This window comes from Gobius niger (assembly GCF_951799975.1).
Source record: "Gobius niger genome assembly, chromosome: 5".
In the NCBI taxonomy this organism is placed as follows: domain Eukaryota; kingdom Metazoa; phylum Chordata; class Actinopteri; order Gobiiformes; family Gobiidae; genus Gobius; species Gobius niger.
This window is the reverse complement of record NC_136856.1, coordinates 619,112-632,392: the sequence shown is the minus strand read 5'-3', so window position 1 is coordinate 632,392 and position 13,281 is coordinate 619,112. Positions and strand designations below refer to the sequence as shown.

Sequence of the window (13,281 nt, the reverse complement as noted above, 5' to 3'; positions counted from 1 at the left end):
ACATTAGCATCCAGCAGGGGGGGCTCTTCTGTCACTGAGGAAAAACAAACATTAGCCTCCAGCAGGGGGGGCTCTTCTGTCACTGAGGAAAAACAAACATTAGCCTCCAGCAGGGGGGGCTCTTCTGTCACTGAGGAAAAACAAACATTAGCATCCAGCAGGGGGGGCTCTTCTGTCACGGAGGAAAAACAAACATTAGCCTCCAGCAGGGGGGGCTCTTCTGACACTGAGGAAGAGCAAACGTTAGCATCCAGCAGGGGGGGCTCTTCTGTCACGGAGGAAAAGCAAACATTAGCATCCAGCAGGGGGGGCTCTTCTGTCACGGAGGAAAAGCAAACATTAGCATCCAGCAGGGGGGGCTCTTCTGTCACGGAGGAAACATTAGCATCCAGCAGGGGGGGCACTTCTGTCACGGAGGAAAAACAAACATTAGCATCCAGCAGGGGGGGCTCTTCTGTCACGGAGGAAGAACAAACATTAGCATCCAGCAGGGGGGGCTCTTCTGTCACGGAGGAAAGGCAAACATTAGCATCCAGCAGGAGGGGCTCTTCTGTCACGGAGGAAAGGCAAACGTTAGCATCCAGCAGGGGGGGCTCTTCTGTCACGGAGGAAGAACAAACATTAGCCTCCAGCAGGGGGGGCTCTTCTGTCACGGAGGAAAGGCAAACGTTAGCATCCAGCAGGGGGGGCACTTCTGTCACTGAGGAAAAACAAACATTAGCATCCAGCAGGGGGGGCTCTTCTGTCACGGAGGAAAGGCAAACGTTAGCATCCAGCAGGGGGGGCTCTTCTGTCACGGAGGAAGAACAAACATTAGCATCCAGCAGGGGGGGCTCTTCTGTCACGGAGGAAAGGCAAACGTTAGCATCCAGCAGGGGGGGCACTTCTGTCACTGAGGAAAAACAAACATTAGCCTCCAGCAGGGGGGGCTCTTCTGTCACTGAGGAAAAACAAACATTAGCCTCCAGCAGGGGGGGCTCTTCTGTCACTGAGGAAAAACAAACATTAGCCTCCAGCAGGGGGGGCTCTTCTGTCACTGAGGAAAAACAAACATTAGCATCCAGCAGGGGGGGCTCTTCTGTCACTGAGGAAAAACAAACATTAGCCTCCAGCAGGGGGGGCTCTTCTGTCACTGAGGAAAAACAAACATTAGCATCCAGCAGGGGGGGCTCTTCTGTCACGGAGGAAAAACAAACATTAGCATCCAGCAGGGGGGGCTCTTCTGTCACGGAGGAAAAACAAACATTAGCATCCAGCAGGGGGGGCTCTTCTGTCACGGAGGAAAAGCAAACATTAGCCTCCAGCAGGGGGGGCACTTCTGTCACGGAGGAAAAGCAAACATTAGCATCCAGCAGGGGGGGCTCTTCTGTCACGGAGGAAAAACAAACATTAGCATCCAGCAGGGGGGGCACTTCTGTCACGGAGGAAAAGCATTAGCATCCAGCAGGGGGGGCTCTTCTGTCACGGAGGAAAAGCAAACATTAGCATCCAGCAGGGGGGGCACTTCTGTCACGGAGGAAAAGCATTAGCATCCAGCAGGGGGGGCTCTTCTGTCACAGAGGAAAAGCAAACGTTAGCATCCAGGCTAATCAGCGCGAGGCGGGAACCCGGGGCTCTGGTCTCCTGGATCCTCCCGGTCTCCAGCAGCCGTGTTCATCAGCCCATCAGCAGAGGTTCCTCCACAGTGAAGAAGGAAAACAGAGCAAGTGCACTTTCCTCCTGTGAACTCGCTGCTGACGCCGTTAAAATGAATTTGCATCAGCGTGACGGCACTTATTGTATCTGACTCATACCCATGTCATGTTCAGCTAAAGTCTGAAAATGCTGAATATAACATGGTTCTTCACCTGCGGCGTCTGAGCTGAGTCTCGTTAGCGTCTCGTCTGCCTGTCAGGAGACACAGACTCAAACCAGCTGCTAAACGTCAGGCCCGGGGGCCAAATCCGGCCCTCCAGCATAGAAGCTCTGGCCCTCAAGATGATCTTGAGAAATAACTTTACTCATCAGAGATTGAAGACCTGTTGATCTCTTAAAGAGGGGGTGTTCTGCTTTAAAGAGGGGGTGTTCTGCTTTAAAGAGGGGGTGTTCTGCTTTAAAGAGGGGGTGTTCTGCTTTAAAGAGGGGGTGTTCTGCTTTTGTCAGTCCCATAGCACCAGTCTATATCCCACTACAATGATGACAAACCTTCTGTTGGTCTGTAAACGCAGTAAATTAGAATAACTGCCTTGTATAAAATGTCTCTCTCAAAATGGCTGTAGTGAATGTCTTGAAATAGGCCTCTGTCTCTTTAAGAACCTCTGAGCCTTTAGACACGCCCCCTCCACACGCTGTCTGTGGCATCAGTGGGGAGGGGGTTCTGCTGAGGAGCAGTGGTTGGTTACTCGGCTGGTGACCAAAGCTCGGAGGCGTCTCCAGGAGGTGGGGGCGTTCCTAGGAGGACTCAGGCAAACCTATCCCTAAAATGGCCGCCATCAGAGTTTTTACAGATTACTCAGAAATACGTGAATGTGCCAAGGCAACACTTCAGCCATGTTTTTAATGAGGGAGTGACAGAATAACATGATGGAAAGCTTGAAAAAGTTCATTTTGCAGAATACCCCCCCTTTAACTCCCACCTGAACCAAGCTCATGTTCTCCAGTTTGGCTTTACCCAAATCTATAAACTAATCTAAAAAGTATTAATCAACAAAAACAAGGATGAAAACAAAAACAAAACAACTATGAAAAATTTGAAAAAACGCGGCAGCAAAACGCAACAAAAAAAGTTCTTATCAGTTCTTAGCTTTTAAATGAGGCTGGCATGGCCTATAGGCTGTAAACTCCAGTCCAGAAGCGTTTAGATTTGGGTTAAGCCGTTCGTTTGGAGAAAATGCAAGTGGTTAAAGTGCTGAAAAATGTGAAACAAACAGTCAGTTCCGAAACATTTCTGAGCAGAACAAGCACTTCAGTCATATATGATGTACACCTGGCCATTGTTTAAAGTGATGCTTTAATTCAGGCGACAGTTAGGGGGTTTGGCCCTTGGTCTTTTGACGATGAAGAACACTGTCCCTCCACCAAGCGAACTGGCCCACCCCTGTGCTAAAGTCTCTCCAGTGCTTTACATCAGACGCTCGTGAGGGTTTACACAGACACTTCTGTCAATCCCTTTCCACAGGTTTCATTCTTACGCTTCCCTTTACCTGTAGTGAAATTGAAAGTGCTTTGTTGTGCCATGTTAAAGTTGTGATTAGAACAACTACTAAAAACATGTACAACAGGCCAGTTTGCAAAGGGGCGGAGACTGTGCTCAGTCCAGGCGGGGGTTCAGAGGTCAAAGGTCGTACTTTAGCTCCATATGTGTCGCCCACGTCACGTCACAACATCGTAAACCACGAGACAGTCATGTGACCTCGGGGAGAAGACTCTGTGGAGGTCCAGCTGTTACCGTGAGATCAACCGTGATCCCAGCCCATAATGCACCGTTACCATAGTTACCACAGTTACCACAGTAGGATTCTCAGCTGAGACGATGTTCAGAACAGTTTCTCCTCTTTCTGCTCTAACCCAGTTCAGCTCCATGAACCAAACCCACTTCTAGCCGAGGACCAGGTCTAAAAATACTCCCCCCCCCCCCCCCCCGGGCCGGGCCCCCCCTCTGCAGCTCGCACCGGTGTCCTCAGTGCAGCTTCAGTGTGGCTTCAGTGTGGTTTCTGTGTGGAGGAGCAGAGATGCTGAGCTCCACGTACAGGATTAAGATCGCGCTGCCGCTGTGGATCCCGGTGCTCGTCTTACGCATCGTCCTGGCTCAAAACCCCCCGGTGATTATTATATTACACCTTTATTTATTATTACACCTTCACGACCGCGGGACCAGCTCCTTCTCCTCTCACTTCTGCTCATCTTTGTAGAAACGACATCAGGGGTTCCTCTGTTCCACGGTGGATTTTTCTGTCTTTGTAGAAGGTTCAGACTGTCTTCTTAGGTTAAGTCTATTACCGTTTTGTTTCTTATAGTAAGACAGAAGGTTTAGTTTTACCTTGTTAGGATCTGGTTCTTTTGTATCACGCGAGAACAGTTTTTGGATATGGCCAAAGCAGACACTGGAGACAGAAGTCGTCTCAAAGATAAGGCTTTTATTGCCGTTGTTCCTCGTTACAAAGTTGTATAACCAGCTGGTGACTTCAGAGAAAGAGAAGAAGTGAAGTCCAGACCTCTGTTGACAGTCTTCTTTTATCCTGGTCTTGCACTTCTCTGCACAGAGAGGGTGAGGCCTATCTGCGAGTGTGTTGTTTGTGTCTCTGTGTTTGTGTATTATCTGTACTTCTCGTTATGTTCAGAATGATTATGGTGTGGACTGTTGTCTATCAGCTCATCTCACTGACATGGTCTTGTTCTGTAGCGTGTGAGCAAAGAGTCAGAGGCTTGTTCAGATTTCATTATAATCCTTTACAACCTGTTTGACTAGTTTAAGCGCCCCCTGGTGGTGGAGGTGCCGTGTCGTAGCAGCTTACATGGGTTTTCCAGTCAGTAGGGAGAGCTTACGCCCCCTACTGACCGGCGCCTTCTCCAGGACGGTCCCAGGTGTGGGATAAGGTGTAGCTCCCTCGTCCCGGTTCATAGATGCTGATGTTTCCTGATCTCGATGGCTTCTCTGATCCAGCGGTGGTCCTATGGATGACCCCGGCGTTGTCCCGGTTCATGATGTGGTTCTCGCTCTCACAGTGCTCTGATATGATTTGAGATCTTCTTGCATTGCTTGTTCTTTTATTGCTCTTGTTTGTCTGTTGGCCGTCTCCTTTTCACATTCCTTCTGGTGTTCTTTCTTCCGTGTGCTGAATGATCGCCCCGTCTCCCCCACACATGTGTTATTGGCTGGTTGCACAATGTGGCTACGCTAGTTCCTCTGAGCTGAAGCTGTGGGCGCTAGCACTTCCTGTTCGTATTCATTTCCATTAAGATTAGCTCAGACCAGTGAGTTCCTGGTAGAAATATTTCCATAGAGGAGACGTTTATGTTTGTGAGGATCAGGGAGTTTGTCTTGAAGCTAAAGGATGATTTAAACTCTTAACTCCCGCCTGAACCGTCATCAGATTTTTTTCCCCATCATTTTTGTCACTTTATTGGTCACTTTTATTTATTTATTTTTTTTCATTTTTTTGTAAATTTTTTATCACATTTTTGTAAATTTTTTTGTCACATTTTTGTCATTTTTTATCACATTTTTGTCATTTTTTGTCAATTTCTTGTGACATTTTTGTGACATTTTTGCCACTTTTTCATCAATTTTTCGTCACTTTTTCATCAATTTTTCGTCACTTTTTGTTTTTTTTCCCCATTTTTTTGTCAATTTTTTATCACATTTTTGTAATTTTTTTGTCACATTTTTGCCATTTTTTGTTAAATTTGTATCAAATTTTTGTCATTTTTTTGTCAATTTCTTGTGACATTTTTGCCACTTTTTCATCAATTTTTCGTCCCTTTTTTGTCCATTTTTTTTATCACATTTTTGTCATTTTTTGGTCATTATTTTGTCACATTTTTGTCATTTTTCTTCAATTTTTTGTCAATTTCTTTGTGACATTTTTGCCACTTTTCCATCATTGTTTTCGTCGAGAAAACGTGCTCGGTTCAGGTGGGAGTTAAGCGGTTAATGCATTACACAACTTGAAATAGTGCCTTTATATATACTTTTATAGCATGTTAGCCTTTAGCTTCAAGACAAACTCTCAATCCTTCATGATCACAGGCGTCTCTGATCTGAACTTCATGATTTGAACACAGTAAATGATCGTCTACCGGGAACTCACCGCCCACAACATAATCTTTAGAAAATATCATTATTATTCCAGGAAAAGAAAACAGACAGGAAGTCCAGGCGCTCACACCTTCAGATCAGAGGAGCTAGCGTAGCCACACCGAGCAACAAGCCGATTGCATGATAGGCGTGGGATTTCCGGTCCTGATGGATGGAGTCTTTGGGTCTGACTAACATCTGCCTGAGTTTGTTGTGTGGTTTGACTGGAGTGTTTATGTTGTGTTTCCTCATGGCCCTCTGTGTGCGCCCTGTGACCCCCCTGATGCTGTTTTGTGTTCTTTTTGTGTCGTCCTACTCCCCTTTTTCTCCCGTGTTGTTTCTGTGTTTTGTGCCTGTTTCCATCGCCCACTGTGGATACTGGCCGTGTGTGAGTGCGTGTTGAACGTGAGCCTCCTCTTCCTCCTTGTCCTGTGTGTCTGTGATGATGTTTGTCCTGTTGTACAAAGTTCTGACCGCTGAGAGTCTGTGAGCCGTTGTTCTGAAGTCCAGCACAGATATTGCTCCGTGTGTGTGGGTTTCCTGTGTGTTGTTTGCTGCCGTCCTCTTGGTGATGGATTTTCAGGTCCAGAAAGGCTATGGAGTTGGCTGATTCCTCTTCGTGGGTGAACGTTATGTTCCCGGTGTGGTCTAAAGTGTTGAGATGGTCTGTGATCTGCTGTGTGTGTCCAGTTTGGACCGTTTCCAGAGTGTGATCCTGCTGTCGGCTGGGGCTGTTGTGATGGCTCGTTGTTCTAAGTCCTCCATGAAGGACCTGCTCATGATGGCAGATAGAGGGTCCCCCATAGCAAAGCCTTCTTTCTTTTTGTAGATTTTTCTTGATCCTCTGATCCTGGTGTTTGTTTGGCTCCTCCTCCTCCTCCTCTGATCCTGGTGCTTGTCTGGTTCCTCCTCCTCTGATCCTGGTGCTTGTTTGGCTCCTCCTCCTCCTCTGAGGCTGATCCTGGTGTTTGTTTGGCTCCTCCTCCTCTGATCCTGGTGCTTGTTTGGCTCCTCCTCTGAGGCTGATCCTGGTGTTTGTTTGGTTCCTCCTCCTCCTCCTCCTCCTCCTCCTCCTCCTCCTCCTCCTCTGATCCTGGTGCTTGTTTGGTTCCTCCTCCTCCTCCTCTGATCCTGGTGCTTGTTTGGCTCCTCCTCCTCTGATCCTGGTGCTTGGCTCCTCCTCCTCTGATCCTGGTGTTTGTTTGGTTCCTCCTCCTCCTCCTCCTCCTCCATGAAGAACCCGCTCATGATGGCAGATAGAGGGTCCCCCATTGCAAAGCCTTCTTTCTTTTTGTAGATTGTTTCTTGATATTGGAAGTAGGCTGATGTGGCCACAAAGTTTAACAGCTGCATGATATCTTCTATTGTGAGTTGGGTCCTTTTTCTTAGTGTTTTGTCCAGTTTGAGTCTATTTTCTACAATGTTGAGTGTGACTTTGACCGGGAGACACTACATCGTGCGATATGAACATTTCATCCGGTTTTATGGTCATATGTTGCAGTTCTTGTGCCAGTTGAGTCTGAGTAATGGTTTTATTATTTCCACTAGAGCCTTGGAGAGGTTGTATGTGACTGATCCAATACTGTCTACAATGGGGCGGAGCGCTGGGCCGGTCTTGTGTATCTTGGGTGTGCCATAAATCCTGGGGGTGATGGTGGCTGTAGGTACTATATGGTTATAAGCGTCCCGGGTTATTTTATTTTGTATTTGGCACCTCCACCACCAGGTGTCGCTTCTGAGGAGTGATCGAGACTAGTCAAGCAGGTAAACTAAACCATAAACTAAACTGTAATGGATTTTTCTTTGTTTAACCTCTCACCACACGCCTAAACTTCTGTCCTCTTTGGCTGTAGGCCTGTGTAACACCTCATTTGAAAGCTAAGACCCACAAAACTGATCTTTTTCCTCACGTTGTTGCCGTGTTGTGTCACCTTTGGATGTTTCTTTTTTGTCACATTTTGCTGAGTTTTTGTCACTTTTTGTCACATTTTTGTTGCGTTTATATCCTTGTTTTCTTCTCATTTTTTGTGGCTGGTTTGGTGCTTTTTCCCCAAGAAGCTTTTTGATTTGGGTAAAGCCAAACTGGAGAAAATGGGATCCGTTCAGGTGGGAGTTAAGGGGTTAAAACTGTTTCCATGTTCTGTTGTTGACTTCCCTCCCTGCAGAAGCTCCGCTGGTGCTTGTTTGGCTCCTCCTCCTCTGATCCTGGTGTTTGTTTGGCTCCTCCTCCTCTGATCCTGGTGTTTGTTTGGCTCCTCCTCCTCTGATCCTGGTGCTTGTTTGGCTCCTCCTCCTCTGATCCTGGTGCTTGTTTGGCTCCTCCTCCTCCTCTGATCCTGGTGCTTGTTTGGCTCCTCCTCCTCTGATCCTGGTGCTTGTTTGGCTCCTCCTCCTCTGATCCTTGTGTTTGTTTGGCTCCTCCTCTTCTGATCCTGGTGCTTGTTTGGCTCCTCCTCCTCCTCTGATCCTGATGTTTGGCTCCTCCTCCTCCTCCTCTGATCCTGGTGCTTGTTTGGCTCCTCCTCCTCTGATCCTGGTGTTTGTTTGGCTCCTCCTCCTCTGATCCTGGTGTTTGTTTGGCTCCTCCTCCTCCTCTGATCCTGGTGCTTGTTTGGTTCCTCCTCCTCCTCTGATCCTGGTGCTTGTTTGGCTCCTCCTCCTCCTCCTCTGATCCTGGTGCTTGTTTGGCTCCTCCTCCTCTGATCCTGATGTTTGTCTGGCTCCTCCTCCTCTGATCCTGGTGCTTGTTTGGCTCCTCCTCCTCTGATCCTGGTGCTTGTTTGGCTCCTCCTCCTCTGATCCTGGTGCTTGTTTGGCTCCTCCTCCTCTGATCCTGGTGCTTGTTTGGCTCCTCCTCCTCTGATCCTGGTGCTTGTTTGGCTCCTCCTCCTCTGATCCTGGTGCTTGTTTGGCTCCTCCTCCTCCTCCTCCTCTGATCCTGGTGTTTGTTTGGCTCCTCCTCCTCTGATCCTGGTGCTTGTTTGGCTCCTCCTCCTCTGATCCTGGTGCTTGTTTGGCTCCTCCTCCTCCTCCTCCTCTGATCCTGATGTTTGGCTCCTCCTCCTCCTCTGATCCTGGTGCTTGTTTGGCTCCTCCTCCTCTGATCCTGGTGCTTGTCTGGCTCCTCCTCCTCTGATCCTGGTGCTTGTTTGGCTCCTCCTCCTCCTCTGATCCTGGTGCTTGTTTGGCTCCTCCTCCTCCTCCTCCTCTGATCCTGGTGTTTGTTTGGCTCCTCCTCCTCCTCTGATCCTGGTGCTTGTTTGGCTCCTCCTCCTCCTCCTCCTCTGATCCTGGTGCTTGTTTGGCTCCTCCTCCTCTGATCCTGGTGTTTGTTTGGCTCCTCCTCCTCTGATCCTGGTGCTTGTTTGGCTCCTCCTCCTCTGATCCTGGTGCTTGTTTGGCTCCTCCTCCTCTGATCCTGATGTTTGGCTCCTCCTCCTCCTCCTCCTCTGATCCTGGTGCTTGTCTGGCTCCTCCTCCTCCTCTGATCCTGGTGCTTGTTTGGCTCCTCCTCCTCTGATCCTGGTGTTTGTTTGGCTCCTCCTCCTCTGATCCTGGTGTTTGTTTGGCTCCTCCTCCTCTGATCCCGGTGCTTGTTTGGCTCCTCCTCCTCCTCTGATCCTGATGTTTGGCTCCTCCTCCTCCTCTGATCCCGGTGCTTGTTTGGCTCCTCCTCCTCCTCCTCCTCCTCCTCTGATCCTGGTGCTTGTGTCTCTGCAGATCCAGGGCAGTATCCGTCCTCACGCCATCGTGCTCCTCCCCCAGACTCGGGGCACGGAGCTGCTGGTCTGCTACGAGGACGAGGGCGTTTACATCGACACCTTCGGGCGCATCACCAAGGACACGGTGCTGCAGTGGGGGGAGATGCCGGCCTCCGTGGGTAAGGAGCCCCCTCACCTCTCTCTCAGAGCAGGAGGATGTTTTCTAACCTCTGGAGCGTGTCCTGGTGTTTGCAGCGTACCTCCAGTCCAACCAGGTGATGGGCTGGGGGGAGAAGGCCATCGAGCTGAGGTCGGCCAGCACGGGGAACCTGGAGGGGGTGTTCATGCACAAGAAGGCCCAGAGACTCAAGTTCCTGTGCGAGCGCAACGACAAGGTGAGACTCTGACGCAGACGCAGACTCGGCCGCAGACGCAGACGCAGATGCAGATGCAGATACAGACGCAGACACAGACGCAGATGTAGACGCAGACGCAGACGCAGATACAGACGCAGACACAGACGCAGAACGACGGGTTTGGAAAGAGCGGAGGAAGAACGTGAAGTCTGACGTGTAAAACTGTCGACTCAGAGCTAAAGGAAAAAAATGACAAAAAATTGACAAAAAAATGACAAAAAAAATGACAAAAAAAATGACCAAAAATGACAAAAAAAATGACAAAAAAAAATGACAAAAAAAATGACCAAAAAATTGACAAAAAATTGACAAAAATTGACAAAAAATGACAAAAAATGACAAAAAATGACAAAAAATGACACAAAAATGACCAAAAATGACAAAAAAAAATGACAAAAAAAATGACCAAAAAAATGACAAAAAATGACAAAAAATGACAAAAAATGACAAAAATTGACAAAAAATGACACAAAAATGACCAAAAATGACAAAAAAAAATGACAAAAAAATGACAAAAAATGACAAAAATTGACAAAAAATGACACAAAATTGACAAAAAATGACCAAAAAATTGACAAAAAATGACAAAAAATGACAAAAAATTGACAAAAAATGACAAAAAATGACACAAAAAATTGACAAAAATTGACACAAAATGACACAAAATTGACAAAAAAATTGACTAAAAATTGACAAAAAATGACAAAAAATGACCAAAAAAATGACACAAAATTGACAAAAAATTAAATATAAATAAAGTATAGTGGCTCATGTAGTGGAATCAATGAGGAAAGATCGACTCAGAACTAATTTACACATGAAAAAAGGTTTTATCTGTTTTATATATTTAGCGATTGCAAAAAAAGCTGTGGACGTGACGCTTTTAATCTGAGCTGAAGTCATGTGATCATTTACTTTTGTAACTTTTCTCTCGTTGCTTCATGAAGTCATCACAGCGTCAGCTTTGAGTCTCGTTTATATTGTCATTACAGTCAAATCCTTCAGCCGAGGACGGGGTTTAGTAGCTTTAGAGCCAGTGGTTCATTCAGAGCTGATCTACTGCTGCTAATGCTAACGCTAATGCTAACGCTAATGCTAACGCTAATGTGTGTTTAAACCAGATAATTATTAATGAGGCGAAACACTGAGCACGTTTAACCCTAGAACACCATCGCTGAAACTCATAACCCCGTCACTAATGAGAATCCATAAAAAGAACTTCATCAAATCTATCTCTACATGACAAACGTGACACATGTGAGTCTTTTATGTGAAACTGTGTCATGTCTAATAACATGAAAGAAAAGCATCTTGAGAGACCAGAGAAAAATGATCCAAAATCACTGGAAAATTAGGAATTTGGGAACAAAATAATCCTTCAAACTGTGATAATGAAGATGTAAAGATGTTTCCTGGATGTGTGAGACGTCTGTGGTGAAGCTCAGTGTCCTTCAGGAGAGAGAAACTAAATATAAATAACTCTGTGTTCCTCAGAGACACAGGAGCAAAGAGATAAACAAACACACTAACCCTCCCCGACCTTCATCACTATGGAAACATGAGGCTGTAGGAGAAACACCCAGGCCATCAGAGACGTCCAGGACAGAGACTCAGGACAAACTCAGATCAGGAACATCTCACACATGGATGCTATAATGTTCTAGGGTTAAAAAGTCTGAATATTTACCATTAAAGACGTCACACGGCCACCAGGGGGAGCTGTTTCCCCAATAATGAGCCCTGACAGAGGAGCCGACCTTACACTCAGCTACACATACAATAAAACATCCTCCAATCCTCCTGACAGTGAGGAGACGAGTCCGGGTTCTGACTCTGGAGAGGAATGTTCTACCCTCAGAGAGAAATGATCCTCTCTCCTTGTCCTGGCCTCCTCTGTTCTCCTCTGGTTCTCCTCCTGTCCTCCTCCTCAGGTGTTCTCCTCCTCCTCTGTTCTCCTCCTCTCTCCTCCTCAGGTGTTCTCCTCCTCTCTCCTCCTCTGTTCTCCTCTCTCCTCCTCCAGCTGTGTGACCTCCGTGCTCCTCTCCTCAGGTGTTCTCCTCCTCCTCTCCTCCTCTCTCCTCCTCCTCTGTTCTCCTCCTCCAGCTGTGTGACCTCCATGCTCCTCTCCTCAGGTGTTCTTCGCCTCGGTGCTGTCCGGGGGCAGCAGTCAGATCTACTTCATGACTCTGGGACACAACTCTCTGTTCAACTGGTGACGGAGCTCCAGGAGAACTTCAGGAGAGCTTCAGGAGAGCTTCAGGACTTCAGGAACATGGGTCCAACCTCAGCCTCTCACACCAGGCGCGGGTTCAACTCCCTGACCCCAGGAGCAGATCAGTCACTTTTCAAATCCGTGTGAAGGAAATAAGACTCAGGTTTGGATCTTTAACCGTGAAACAAATCTCACATCAAACCTTTCCTGTTCTTTGGGTCAAACGATGGATCAAATGCACTGTTTCCACGTGTTTATAAAGTCTGTGTTCAGGTTGTGAATGTGAAGAATAAATGTTTATAAGTTAGAGACGACCAGAGAAGAAACTGACACAGAAACACGTGTATGTTTGAAGTCAAAGTTGGACCATTCAAGCTTTTTCTTTTGTGTTTGACTGAATTAACATCATGTAAAAACTGAATCTGCAGCAGGAAGAGTTTCAGCCAAAGCTTTGAGTTTATGCAACAAAAAGAGTCTTCATTTTAGCAGCTTTAAGTGTTTTAGTTTAGTTTAGCTTCTGTACGTTTAGATGTGTGTCCTGTAGGAAACATCTGCAGAGAGACTCCAGTAACTCTCACTTTAAAGTTTCACCTGGGTCACACCTGAGAGACTTAAATCCCCAGGTCAGACACCAGGGGGCGATGAAAGACCCCCCAACCCTCCCATTAACACTTGAATCCCCCCCAGAGGGACGACGGAGAGGGTTTATTAAGGCGAGACACTTTAGGTGAAAGTATTGATGTTTCCCGCAGTGGTGGAAGTGGAGATTTGTATCTGTTTTCCTCCCTTTACATCTTAGTTTTCATGTCAGATATAAAAATGATGATGTTTATTTGATGATGTTTTGTCTGCGAGGTGGGGGCGACCCGGAAGTAGAAAGGCCGTCTTTCCCGCGGGTTTTCATTCATAAATATTGACAGATTTGACATCCACGTGTCCTGCTAAGGGGCCCCGTGATGACGCTTTCACCCAAATATGGTGTTTTTTCTCCTACGAGACGCTGGAGCGGAAAAGTGGAAGAACGGGCCGAGCATGCGCACTCGCTACAAAACTTCAGGGCTGGTTTTCTCTGAATGAGAGAAGCCGCACTCGGGCAGAGCCTGAGCCCTTATAGAAGCTCCCACAGACTCCACACTTTACAGGCTGAGACACAACAACATTCTGAAGGTTTTTTGT

At 47.1% G+C, this 13,281-nt stretch overlaps 1 protein-coding gene across 4 annotated transcripts in view; it reads left to right on the top strand.

The window, feature by feature from the left end:
* The window catches only part of LOC306962842 (mitogen-activated protein kinase kinase kinase kinase 4), a 92,100-nt gene extending 79,976 nt beyond the window's left edge, over positions 1-12,124 (top strand). For all 4 annotated transcript variants that reach the window (XM_079556171.1, XM_079556173.1, XM_079556172.1 and 1 more), the window contains 3 exons: positions 9,497-9,656; positions 9,733-9,872; positions 12,026-12,124. In XM_079556171.1, the coding sequence (XP_079412297.1) occupies positions 9,497-9,656; positions 9,733-9,872; positions 12,026-12,109 (384 nt within the window). In that variant the 3' untranslated portion in view covers positions 12,110-12,124. The remainder of the gene's footprint in view (positions 1-9,496; positions 9,657-9,732; positions 9,873-12,025) is intronic.
* The last annotated feature ends 1,157 nt before the right edge of the window (positions 12,125-13,281 follow it).